The sequence below is a fragment of the Elephantulus edwardii genome, unplaced genomic scaffold (assembly GCF_000299155.1).
Source record: "Elephantulus edwardii isolate Elephantulus edwardi_28Jun2011 unplaced genomic scaffold, EleEdw1.0 scaffold00177, whole genome shotgun sequence".
In the NCBI taxonomy this organism is placed as follows: Eukaryota; Metazoa; Chordata; class Mammalia; order Macroscelidea; family Macroscelididae; genus Elephantulus; species Elephantulus edwardii.
In genome coordinates, this window is record NW_006399927.1 from 2684199 (window position 1) to 2696446 (window position 12248).

Consider the following 12248-nt stretch of genomic DNA (forward strand, 5'->3'; position numbering starts at 1 on the left):
ATCCTGTCACTCACGATGTTGTACTTCAAGATGGATCTAGAAATTACTTTTTTTACTATAAAGGCAACCCCATTTTTCCTTGTCTTATCATCTCCAGAGTAATATTTGAGTCGGATGCAATTAATAGCTTCTGAAAACCCGCTAGAGGGTCAGCTGTGAGCTGGCTCTGATTCCACAGCACGTAACAACATTGCTTTCTATTAGCAGGAGAGTGGACTGTGGTGGTTAGGAATGCACATTCTATGGTCAAATGGCCAAGATTTGACTGTGGCTCTGCCACTTGACAGTTGGGAGATCCTGAGGAAGTGATTTAACTTCTCAAATCCTCAGTTTCCTCCTTTATGAAATCAGCATGCTGACCACAGCCCCTAGTTGGTGTGGCTTTTGTGAGGACCAGGTGACGCACATGCAAAGCACTCAGCAGGGTGAGGCACGATGTAAGAGCACAGCCAGTGAACAGGTACAAGTGAGAAGCTGCTGGCTGGAAGGGACTTCCAGGGGTGCTGTGGTTAAGCTCTCAGTTCTAACTGAAGGGTTGGTGGTTTAGAGCCCCCCAGAAATCAGTGAAGGAAAGGCCATCTTGTGTAGGTCTAAGCAAGCCCTGTGGAGTGGGCCTTGGAGCCCTCTGTGTGGGAGCCCCCCAGCAGCACAAGTAACAACTTCAGCAGAGATTCACAGTCAGGTCCTGTTGATCTAACTGGGAGGGACCTGAGTGACTGGGGCTTGGGTTTTGATACAGATTAACTGCTTGGCTACTTTCTTTTTAAGAGATTCTTTTATTTTTGTGTAAAAATATTGTGTTTTTCTGCTGAGATTTGTCATTTTCAGGCACTAGTGATTTGTCGAAAGGAGAGAACTGAGGGGAGAATGCTGTAATGGACTGTCTAGAGCCTGCTCACAGCCCTGGAAGTACGTTCTGGAGATTAGCTGGATAGCCAGTAGATGAGCTCACCATCAGCTGGCCCCTGGCTGGGCCACCAGCCCACTGCACTCATGCCCTCACATCAGGACTGACGCCTGGCGACCCCCAGCTGTAAATCTTAGCAGCTGGGAGGTTGGAACTGCTGCTGACTTGTTGGTTAACAGACAGCTTGCTGCACACTCCCAGCTAGTGGAGAGTTTCAGGAAGCAGTGTGTTCAGACCGTAGAGTCAAGGTTTATACTTAATTAAAGGTTGGAACAACAGACCTGAGGCTATTAAATAGCTGAAATATTTTATATGAAAGTAAGGGATTTTTCTTGGAATTCAAAAAGGAAAACGGAACAGAGGGAAAATAAATTCTGAATGTTTCTCTTTCTTTCTCTCTCTCCCCCCAGCTTGTCAATGCCCTAAAAACAGTGTCCACCTTTGAAGTCCAGATTGTGGATTACAAATACAGGTAGGTGCATAGCTGGCTTTCGAACAGCGTCAGCTCCTGCTCGTGTCAGGTGATGTGGGGTAGAACTTGTTGGTTTTCTTGACACTTTACAGACCCCGAGGGCAAACACGTACTCACGTTCAGATTCAGCTCTTCCTCAGCTGTATGGAGCCCGATGTTAGAACACTTTCCAGTTTTTCAAGAAAATAGATATATCTTGATTTTTATTTTAAATATACAAATTTTTAAATGTTAGCAGCTAATTCAGAATTTTAAAAGTGTGTATACTTAAGGCTTAATTGGTCCTCTCAGCAGTGAGGTTTCCATTCCTTCCCTTCATCTATTGATTTATTTATTCATTTGGCAAACATTGATTGATTAGTCACATAATACATTCCATGAACTATGCCAGGTGCTAGGAATATAGTAGGGTACACTATAGAAAAAAAAAAATCCTTGATGCTGAAAGAAAGGGAAATAGTGACTTTATATGTGAAGAAAGGGGCTCTAAGGGAGCTCTGATGGCCTAGTGGCAAGAAGCTGCATTGCAATTCCAGAGGTGTGTGGTTTGAATCCAGTCTCCTGTACCAGTCAGATCCGATTTGATGGTTGTTATTAAGTGCCGTCGAGTCGCAGGCGACTCATAGCGACCCTATGAACGAAAGTCCTGGATACTTCCTGTGTAACTTTCATCCTTTCTCCAGGTTCATAGGGTTTGTGGAGGCAAGCTATTGTGGAAGTGGATGCCACTCCTGCTTCCAAGCTTGTTTTAATCGGGGAGCTCCACCAAACACTGTCCACCATGGGTAACCATTCTCGCATTTGACTCATCAGTGTCACAGTGTTTGGCTTCACAGTAACCACGAGTTAACCTTTGTACAGCAAGTGGACATATCAGGGTTACACGACCTAGAAGAATGTTTTACCAAAAACAATTAAAGGCAGGTCTGAGGGCCGCGGAGTAGAGTCACCCACCTTTGGCTTGGGAGCATGACTTTCTGTCCGCTGCTAGGCCAACTGCTCTCTCTCTATGCTGTTGTTGTTGTTAAGTGACGGTACACGCAAAAAATAATGAAATTTTTTTAAAAAGAAAAAAAACGAAAGAAAGGGGTTCTGGTGAGGTTTCAACTTTTGGCCTAAAATGATCTCAAGCTCTTCACCATCTATCATGCTGTTGCCAGTTGGGCCCAGTGGTGAGAATCTTTTTAAATTTTTTTTTTATATTGGTTTACTTTTTATTTGGTGTTGAGCTTCATATTGAAGGCTGCAGTCCTTGACCTTCTGCAGCAAATGCCTCAGGTCCTCCTCAGTTTCAGCAAGCCGAGTTGCATCATCTGCATAATGAGGTTGTTGATGTGTCTTCCTCCAATCCTGATGCCATATTCCTCCTCATAAAGCCCAGCCTTCTGGATGATCTATTCTGCATGTAGATTGAAAATGGATGGAGATAGAATGCCTCTCTGGCATCATGCCTTTCCTGATTTTGAACCATGCAGTGTTTCCTTGCTCTGTTTTGACTACTTCCTCCTGGTCCAAGTACAGGTTTTGCATAAGCATAGTCAAGTGTTTTGGGATTCCCATTCTTTTCAGAATTAGCAAAAGTGTTACGGTCCACAACAAAAAAGTCAAAGGCTTTTGCATAGTCAGTGAAGCACAGGTAGATATTCTTCTGGTACTTTCTGCTTTCAGCCAAGATCCATCTGACATTGGTGATAATGTCCCTAGTGCCATGGCCTCTTCTAACCCCACCTGTATTTCTGACAGTTCTCTGTTGATATTCTATTATATTCGTTTTTGGATTATTTTCCACAGGATCTTGCTTGCTTGTGATATTCATGAAATTGTTTGATAATTTCCATACTTTGTTGTGTCATCCTTTTTTTTTTTTGGAATGGGAGTGGAGTGGGAATAAATATAGAGGTTGTACTCCAGATTTCTTGGCACAACTTTGTGAGTGTTTTTGGGGCAGTGTCTATTTGTCGAAATATGTCAGTTGGTATGCCATCAATCCCTGGGACCTTGTTTTTTGCCAATTCTTTCAGAGCAGTTGAACTTCCTCCTTCATCACCATAGTGATTCTTAGTCATATGCTGTTTCATGAAATTTTTCTTTGTCAGCCAATTCTTTTTGGTACACTGACTCTGTATACTCCTTTTGTTTTCTTTTAGTGGTTCCTGGGTCATTTAATAGTCTGTCCAAAGCATCCTTAAGCATTGCAACTCAAGGCTTGAATTTGTTCTCCATTTCCTTCAGTTTAAGAAATGTCAAGCGAGTTCAGCCCTTTTGATTTTCAGACTCCAGCTCTTTGCACATTTCATTATAATACTTAGCTTTGTCTTCCTTCATTGCCCTTTGAAATATTCTGTTCAGCTCCTTCACGTCTTGATTTCTTCCCTTTGCTTTGCCTTCTTGCCATTCTAGTGCAATATTCAGAGTCTCTTCTAACACCCTTTTCCTTTTCTTCTTCCTCTGTCTTTGTAATAACCTTTTGCATTCTTCACAGATGATATTCTTGATATCCTCCCACAGCTCATCTGGTCTTGGCTCATTAGTGTTCAAGGCCTCAAACATGTTCCTGATATGGTTTTGAAATTCAGGTGGGCTAGACTCAAGATCAAGCTTTGGTTCCTGTGGATTTGATGTAACCTTCTTTAGCTTTAGTTTGCACTTACATATGAGTAGTTGATGGTCTGTTCCACAATCAACACCTGGCCTAGTTTTCACAGCTGATAGTGAGCTTCTCCAGTGATTCTTTCCACAGCTATTAAAATTTTCTTTTAAGATAAATATATTTGAGAAGTGTTTTTTTGTTTGTTTGTTTAAGATGAGCTGATATCATTACTGAAATTTTGACCTAAGACTTTGTTATTATTGTTATGTGCTGTCAAGTCAGAACCGACTCATAGCTGAACCTCCAGAGGGCTTTCAGAAGCTGCAGATTGCACAGATTTTCTGTCTCCTATGGAGTAGCTGGTGGAGTTGAGCCACCAACTTAAAGGAAAGCAGTTTAAATTAATCAGCTGCTCATAGGAGATAGAAAATTTCCTGTGCAATTTACAGCCTCTGAAAACCCCCTAGAAGTTCGGCTATGAGTTGGTTCTGACCTGACGGCACATAATAATAATAACAAAGTCTTAGGTTAAAATTTCAGTAATGATATCAGCTCAACTTAAACAAACAAACAAACAAACAAACAAAAAACACATCTTAAATATATTTATCTTAAATATAAATAAGCCACCAGAAAAATATTAAAAGTTCATTAAAAATTAAAGTTAGTAAAAAAGTGTAGAAAGCTCAGGCCATGGAGACCTCCCAGAATTTCCTTTTTGCTTCCTTTACTCACTGGCTCTGTGACCTTTCATGATTTCCTACCCTGGGTTTATCTGTGTCTCTGTAAGACTTGTCTTGTATTTTGAGTCAGCTTATGGTGACCCTACAGGTAATAAAGCTTCCGTAAGATTTTGGATGAGAATCCTAGTCCAATCTCAGGCCGCAGACTTCCCAGATCTATGCTGGCTGGATGAGCCCCGGAGAACATTACCCTGAATCGTCGTGGGGCCTTAAGCCAACACCTTCCTCTAGAGTCTTTGTGAAACTAAATGGGGTTTCCACCTTGAGCATTGTGTTCTTTTTGGAAATACCAAAACAGGATCAAATTCATGACATAACTCAAAAGATTAGGTAGGAAACTTAAGGGACACTGAGTTCGCTGACGGGGGAACAGTCTAGAAGACTCAGCTGCACAGCATGAAGAATGTCATGGTGCCAGGTTGAAATTGCAGAATTGGTGTATGTTCTCTTAAGTATAATCTTAATAACCTAAACCCCAAAATAATTGCTTAAAAGATGAGTTGACTTACTAGAAAAAAAATTCAGTTCGTTAAATAATTAACAACTTCAGCTTGGGATTGGGGTAAAAATGATAAAGGTGGAATATAACTTGGGAAATACTCTTTCTGTGGATCATGAGCTCACTTGATAGTTTTCTCTTTCCCTCTCAGTCTCTTGCTTCCTGTCTTTTCACAGGGAACTTGGGTTTTTAGATCAGCTGAGGATCACACACAACACGGACATATTTATCGGAATGCATGGAGCAGGCCTGACCCATTTGCTCTTTCTCCCAGACTGGGCTGCTGTATTCGAGCTGTAAGTGTTTGCTGGTGGTTTTGCGTGGAGACAGCTGATAGTGCTCTTAACTAATTCTGTGTCCTTTGTTCAGAGTGTTGAAAGACTTCATATTCATTTATTACAGGAAGTCACTCTATACATGTCTGGGAGCAAAGAACTAATGCTAACACTTGAAAGTCTGCCATTTGCTTTGACACTTAAAAAGTACCTGCCCCTTTCTCCTTTCCCTCCCATCCTTGTCACAAAAGGGGTGACTGGGACTTCCTGTGTGCCTCAGACTCAAGCACCTGCCTGCCCTCAGGAAGACCTGTGTCTAGAAGGCAGCTGACCTTGAGCACAGCACCTCCTTTCCCCCTTCACATCACCTCCTGCTCAGGGATGCCCTGCCAGGGAGATGAACAGAAGCCAGGCCTGGCAATAGTTTTGGGTGCCATTTATCCCCCCTAGTCATGGAGACCTGGCCTTCCTGGCCTGGATAGCCCTACTCATGCCTTGGGTTCTAGACACACCAGTAGCCATTGCCTTATTTCTCTACTGTGTGTCTAAATATCTTTGTCTTGTGGTTGGTGGGGTTTTTTTTGTTTGTTTTTAAAGCTAGTCAAATTCAGCAGTGGGGGATTGTATACCAACTTTAGTTGCACTAATGTTAATAGTTTTTGATAACCTACTACCATTGGACCAGCCTATGGTTGCATTTTTAAGGTCGTTTGCCTCAGAATTTAAATGGGATAATGTTTAGAAACAGTTTCCTGAGGCTGAAACCACATAGAGGAGATTGTCCATCATCCATGGAGCAGCTGGTGGATTCAGACCGCCAGGGATGCTCAAGGCCTTTGGGTTAGCAGACAGCTCGCCATGGGTGTCCACCAGAGCGCCCTTAAATGATGTTTAGGGGAGTAGATTGCTGAGTCTTCCTCCTCTGGAGCTGCTGCAAGTTTCAAACCACCAGCCTTTAGATTAGCGGCCCAGTCAGTGTTGACTACACCCTTTGGGCATGTGTGTTCTAGCTCTGTCTGTATATCTTCTAGAAGTGAGAAACAGCTAGACAGTTGAGGGTCTTCTTCAGTTCTTTCCTTCTGAGAGAGAGACATTGAGAAAGCTCAGACCTTGGAGCCCAAGGACCGGGTTTCCTTTTTGCATGTTTTGCTCACTGGCTCTGTGGCCTTGCATGGAATTCCTACCCTCAGTCCATCTCTGCACCTGATGTGATGTCTTGTGCGAATGGTGACCCTAAATGTAATAGGGTGGAGGGTCCTGTGGAATTTTCTTTTTATTCTAGAGTTTTATATATAGTTGACAAAAGACAGGCAGGAGAAATTCTTTCAATAGTAGAAGCACTCTTTCAATTTCTAATTTGATTTTCTCCTAACAGTCTTTCTAATTTTTTTAAAAAACTTAGGATTTTATTCTGGTTTACTAACAAATTCTATATACATTGCTTTTCATACCATATCTTTCCCACTTCCTTAACACCCCTTCCTTCAACCCATCAAATTATGCAACCCTATGATTAACCACCCCACCCATCCTCACCCCTGTGCTCCCCCCTTAGATCTTCATACACATTTTACTTGTTTTCTAATTTTATAAAAATGATCTTATACAGTATTTGTCTTTACGGGACTGAGTTCACTTAGCATAATGCTCTCCACTCCCTCCCAACTTAGGTAGTGATTTTCAAAGTCAATGATCGTGCATGCTGTATGCTATTCCATTGTGTGAGTGTACCGTAATTTCTCAGTCCATTTGTGTTTGGACATTTGGGCTGTTTCCATGTTCTTGCGATAGTGAATAATGCTGCTATGAACATTGGTGTACAAGTCTCTGTTTGTGCCTCAGTTCTCATTTTCTCAGGGTATATTCCAAACAGTGGACTAGCTGGATCATATGGAATTTCAATGTTCAGCTTTCTGAGGAAACATCAAACTGTCTTCCAGAATGGTTGTACCATTTTACATTCCCACTAACAGCGTATGAGAGTTCCTGTCTTTCCCGTGGAGTGCTCTTGGCTGTAGTCTTTATAGGAGCAGATCACCAGGTCTCTTACTTTGTGGTGATGCTGGGAGAATTTGCAGCACCACCTTTTGGTTAGCAGTGGAGTGACCCTGCCGTAAGAGGCGGGGCTGGTACCATGAAACCTGTGAGATCTGGAACCTGATGGAACGGCCTTGTTTGGGGGAGTCTCGGGAGCCTCCCACCTTTGATGGGGTGCAGTCCTACCACTTTCCCACTGCCTGTGTTCATGGAAAATATTTGCGTCTCTGGCAAGTTTCCACGTTACACAAGTTCCAGCTTTTGCAGGTTGACTATGTAAGGTAAGTTCACAGTGGATTTTGGATTCTGATAAAGGTCAGCCTTATCCAGTTCTTGATCCTATTCAGTTTTTAAGAAGTTAAGGTTATCTAGTTCTGAGAAGAGTTTTACAGTAATCTTCCTCAGCCTTTTTGTGGTGCTTACTGAACCTTGTCCATGAATATATTTGGGGGTGAGTTTTCCCAAAAGGGTCGTTTTGGGAAACCCTAGCTGGAGGCCTTACCTGGGACCCTCCTATATCCACAGCTACAACTGTGAAGATGAGCGCTGCTACTTAGACCTGGCGAGGCTGAGAGGCATCCACTACATCACCTGGAGAAGGCAAAATAAAGTCTTCCCCCAAGATAAGGTAAGGGTGAATCACAACAGTCACCTTGTTTTGTCTATTAATTGATTTTAAAAGTATCTGTTATGGAAAACAATGATTGCATTTTCATCTCCATGCAGCAAATTGTCACGTTTTCTATGAACAACTTAGGGAGGGGAAGTAAAGGAATAACTCCATCTTCAATGTCAGTGTGACAACTTTGTGAAATCTGGATCCGTAGAGATCTGCTAAGGGTGGTTTAAATGCTGGGCTGCTAACTGAAAGGTCAGTGCTGTAAACCCACCAGCCCCTCTACAGGAGAAGCATGTGACAGTCTACTTCTGTAAAGGTTACAGAACTGGGGCCTGTTCTGATCCATCCCCAGTTGTCCCTGGGAGTTCAGAACCAACTGGATGACAGTGCGCTTGGCTTTCTTTTTCCCTTTGAAAAAAGATTGATTGCAAGGATCAGTAAGCATAGCCCTGAAGGCCAGATTTGACCCACTGCATATATGTAAACAGAGTTTTATTGGAACTCACACGCTCTTCTTTTAGCAGTGCTCTGTGGCTGCTTTTGTAATTGGCGGTTGGCACTGGCAGAGTTGTGTTAGTTGCTACTGTTTACAATGGTTCGAAAAGCAGAATATACTTCTTACTTGGTCCTTTAAAAAGTTTGCTGACTTTTGATATAAAGCATAAAATATTTCCATGGCCAAAGTAAAATTCTTTTCTTCCTGTAAAGAAAACTAGTAACTAAGTACAATGAACGCGTTGCTGTTGATTCGGAACCGACTCAGCTGGCATTCTAGTGGATTTTCAGAGGCTGTAAACCACAAGGGGAGAGATTTCCCATCTTTGTCCTGCAGAGCAGCTGGTGGATTTGAACCCTCTGCTGTTGGGTTGTCAGAGTACCCCTTACCCACTAGGCCCCCAGAGCTCCCCGTAAAGACGAGGGTGTCCTCATATACTTATAAGTTTGTGCTTGGTTTGCTTTCCCAGGGCCACCACCCAACCCTGGGGGAGCACCCGAAGTTCACCAGCTACTCTTTCGACGTGGAAGAATTTATGCGCCTCGTCCTCGAGGCTGCAGACCATGTGTCACGACACCCAAAGTGGCCATTTCAGAAGAAACGGGACGAGCTATGAGTATGGAGTCTGCTTGCCAACGAGAACCTGTGAACCATAACATGCAAACTCACAGTCAGATCTTTAGGGGAAAACTCCAAACAATCCAACACAAATTCCTGTAATGCCCCACCCCCAAATTACCTTTTCTATGCCAAAACATCTTCAAGATAGTACTTGTTTTATAGTCCTTAATTGTTTTGTACCATTGCTATTTATCAAGATAATACTTTGCACTGGAAGCTTTACTTTTCTGTAGTTCAGAAACTAAGTCTAGGTCTGGACTTGCTGCTGTAAAGACGCTTGCGGTGTCCCTGGGCTTGGGCCACCGGACTCAGCCACTCACGGTGTCACCTCCTCTGTGGACCTTGTTCTCCTGTGCCAGGCCACACAGAGTCCTTCGTGACATTGGTTAGCATATAGTCACAGAATAACATGACAAGCACAACTGTAAATTACCCAAATGCCGTATTTCTTAGATTTTGTGAAAGCTAACAACAATATTAGAAAACCTTTCAACACTGAAACCTCATTGTTATTGGCTGGCAGTCGTGATAGCTCTGACCAGCCACATCAGAAAGTCAAATAATAAATTAGCATAGAGTTTTAGCCTTGCGAGTATACTGATAATGTAAGCTGGGCTTACAGAAAATGTTTTTGTTGTTGTACCTAACAACAGGGATCTTTTTATAAAAAGAGTAAATTAATTTTTGCTAAAACACTGCACATCATATACTCAGTCATACTGGTGTCAGCCCTCTGGATGTCACCTGACCGGTCCACCAGCAAAGTTTCCACAACATCAGCTTTAGATTTTTAAATGTTTTTGTGTAAGTCCATGTGATTGTCATCTGGCAACTTGTTTATGCTGCATTTGGGTAAATTCACACCTGTTCTTTTATTTGCCATAATCTATTCATTGGCACCGTGTATAAGGAGGGAAAGTCATGGGGTTTCCATTGTTTCAGTTCTTGGCACCAACCTGGAGGAGTATGCTGTGGGTCAGACGGTGTTAGAAACACCGCTCTGCTTCTGTCACTCACTTCTGTTGAATTCTCCACTATGTCCTTTAATGGACTCTATGTTATGTGCATCAGGAATGGAAACAGACTCTTAATTATGTGCTTATTTTGATGCATATATTATCACTTAGACATTTATCCTGTGCAGCAATCACAGAGGATAAAAACAAACAGATGTTCTATAGGAGTCTTTTCTGTCTCACAGATGATTCTTGTCAAGCCCTTTATACGTACAGTCTGAAGCATATGTGATGAATTTGTGTATCAAATGCACATTTATAATGTGTATCTATCACTGCATATACCTGTGTGTGCTAATCTACCTCTCTGTTAACATGAAATTATTCAATCTTTATTTTTACAAATAGCCAATGAAGAGAATTCCTCCCTGTAAAAAACTAAAGATAGATGTATGTGAATTATCTAATCTAAATTGAAAAAAGAATGAAGCTGTAAGGAAATGCCAGTAATTAAAAAACCATCTGGGATAGAGTCCCATTCTTTTAATGGGTTCCATTTCTGATTGGTTATGAGCTTTTATTTCAGCAGTTGAAACCATGGATGTATTTTATCATGAATTTAAGTGTAAAGTTTACATTTTGTTTACACTTGTATAATCTCAGTCAAACTAAACTTACTGCCATTAAGTCAGTTCAGACTCACTGCAATCTTCCATCAGGTGTAGGGCTGTAAACCTAACAAGAGGAGACTGCCCGTTTTTCTCCTGAGGAACCGCGGTGGATTCAATCCTCTGGAGACACGTAGCCTTTTGGTTAGCAGTGCACTGTGGCTAGGTCTGAATCCTGAGACTCACCCACTGCTGTGCGCACAGACGCACCTCTGACCCTCCTTGGGGCCTCCTAGGCTGTAAATTGTGTGGAGGAGACTCCAGCTGAGGTTCACAGTCCTACCCCTTGTGGACGACACCCCCAAGCTCCTCAACCAGCATCTTCTATTTTTTTTTAAAGTAAACTACAGCAGAAAAAAGAATGTTTTTTCATTTCAGGGTTGTTAAAGAGAAAAGCATGCCGTGGAGGAGCCAAGCCTAAAATATTTACTCTCTAGCCGTTTATGGAAGGAGTTTGCTGGTTCTTGCTTTACAGGATTATGAGCAACTCTCTAGAGTTGGGCTATTTACTACAGTATCTGTAAAGATAACAGTGAATCACTGTGGCAATAGCTTTGATTTGGATCTTAAAGTCGTGAAAGGAGGCCTCCAACCATGAGGAATGTTTAAATAACAGCTATTGCTGCTGTTCTTTGTGCAGAATACTGAGGAACTGCAGGGAGAATATTTCACAGGAAAGCATTATAAAGAGTGTTGCATTTTTATTCAAAGATACATAAACATTTGAACCAACTATCTGGGGAAAAGTGCTGTTTCAATATTTATCTTACCTCATTTTCAGCATGTAGGAAATGAGATTCAGTGAGCATTTCAGAAATTGAACAACAGTTTCATTATAAAACTGTATTTGTATATTTTTTCATTTAAAGAGAATAAGCTTTATAGTAAACAAGACAGTACATTTGACACTTTAATTGTGGAATTAACTTTGAGCCGACGTTTTATGTAGGAACTAAGGTGTTCATATTGTTACAGCATTTAGATATAAAAACTGTTCTTTGTATTGTCTTTAAGGAGATGCATTTCAATTCTTTGTACTTTTGAGTATGGCTTTGGAATAAATCTGTTACTTTATTTGAGCAGCAGCAGTATTTTCTAGGCATCTGAATGTCAGGTGCTTACGTCTTGACAATATGTAGCTCTTATATTATCTTTAAAAATCCAGCAACTGACTGATGAATTTTGTGTAAGCAAAATTTACACCTCAGAGTTACTTAATAATATATGTTTTAGCGAGCTCTGGTGGCCTAGTGGCAAGAAGCTGCACTGCAATCCCAGAGGTCAGCAGTTCAAATCCACCAAATGCTCTGCTGGAGAAGGAGGGACATTCTCCTCCTGTACCAGTTAGACCAGTCAGATCCGATT

General features: G+C 41.8%; 1 protein-coding gene across 3 annotated transcripts in view; it reads left to right on the top strand.

Moving 5' to 3' along the window:
• EOGT (EGF domain-specific O-linked N-acetylglucosamine (GlcNAc) transferase) overlaps window positions 1–9254 on the top strand; it is a 45214-nt gene extending 35960 nt beyond the window's left edge. For all 3 annotated transcript variants that reach the window (XM_006895948.1, XM_006895949.1, XM_006895947.1), the window contains 4 exons: window positions 1318–1379; window positions 5388–5507; window positions 8049–8151; window positions 9108–9254. In XM_006895948.1, coding sequence (XP_006896010.1) covers window positions 1318–1379; window positions 5388–5507; window positions 8049–8151; window positions 9108–9254 — 432 coding nt within the window. The remainder of the gene's footprint in view (window positions 1–1317; window positions 1380–5387; window positions 5508–8048; window positions 8152–9107) is intronic.
• Window positions 9255–12248: the final 2994 nt, after the last annotated feature.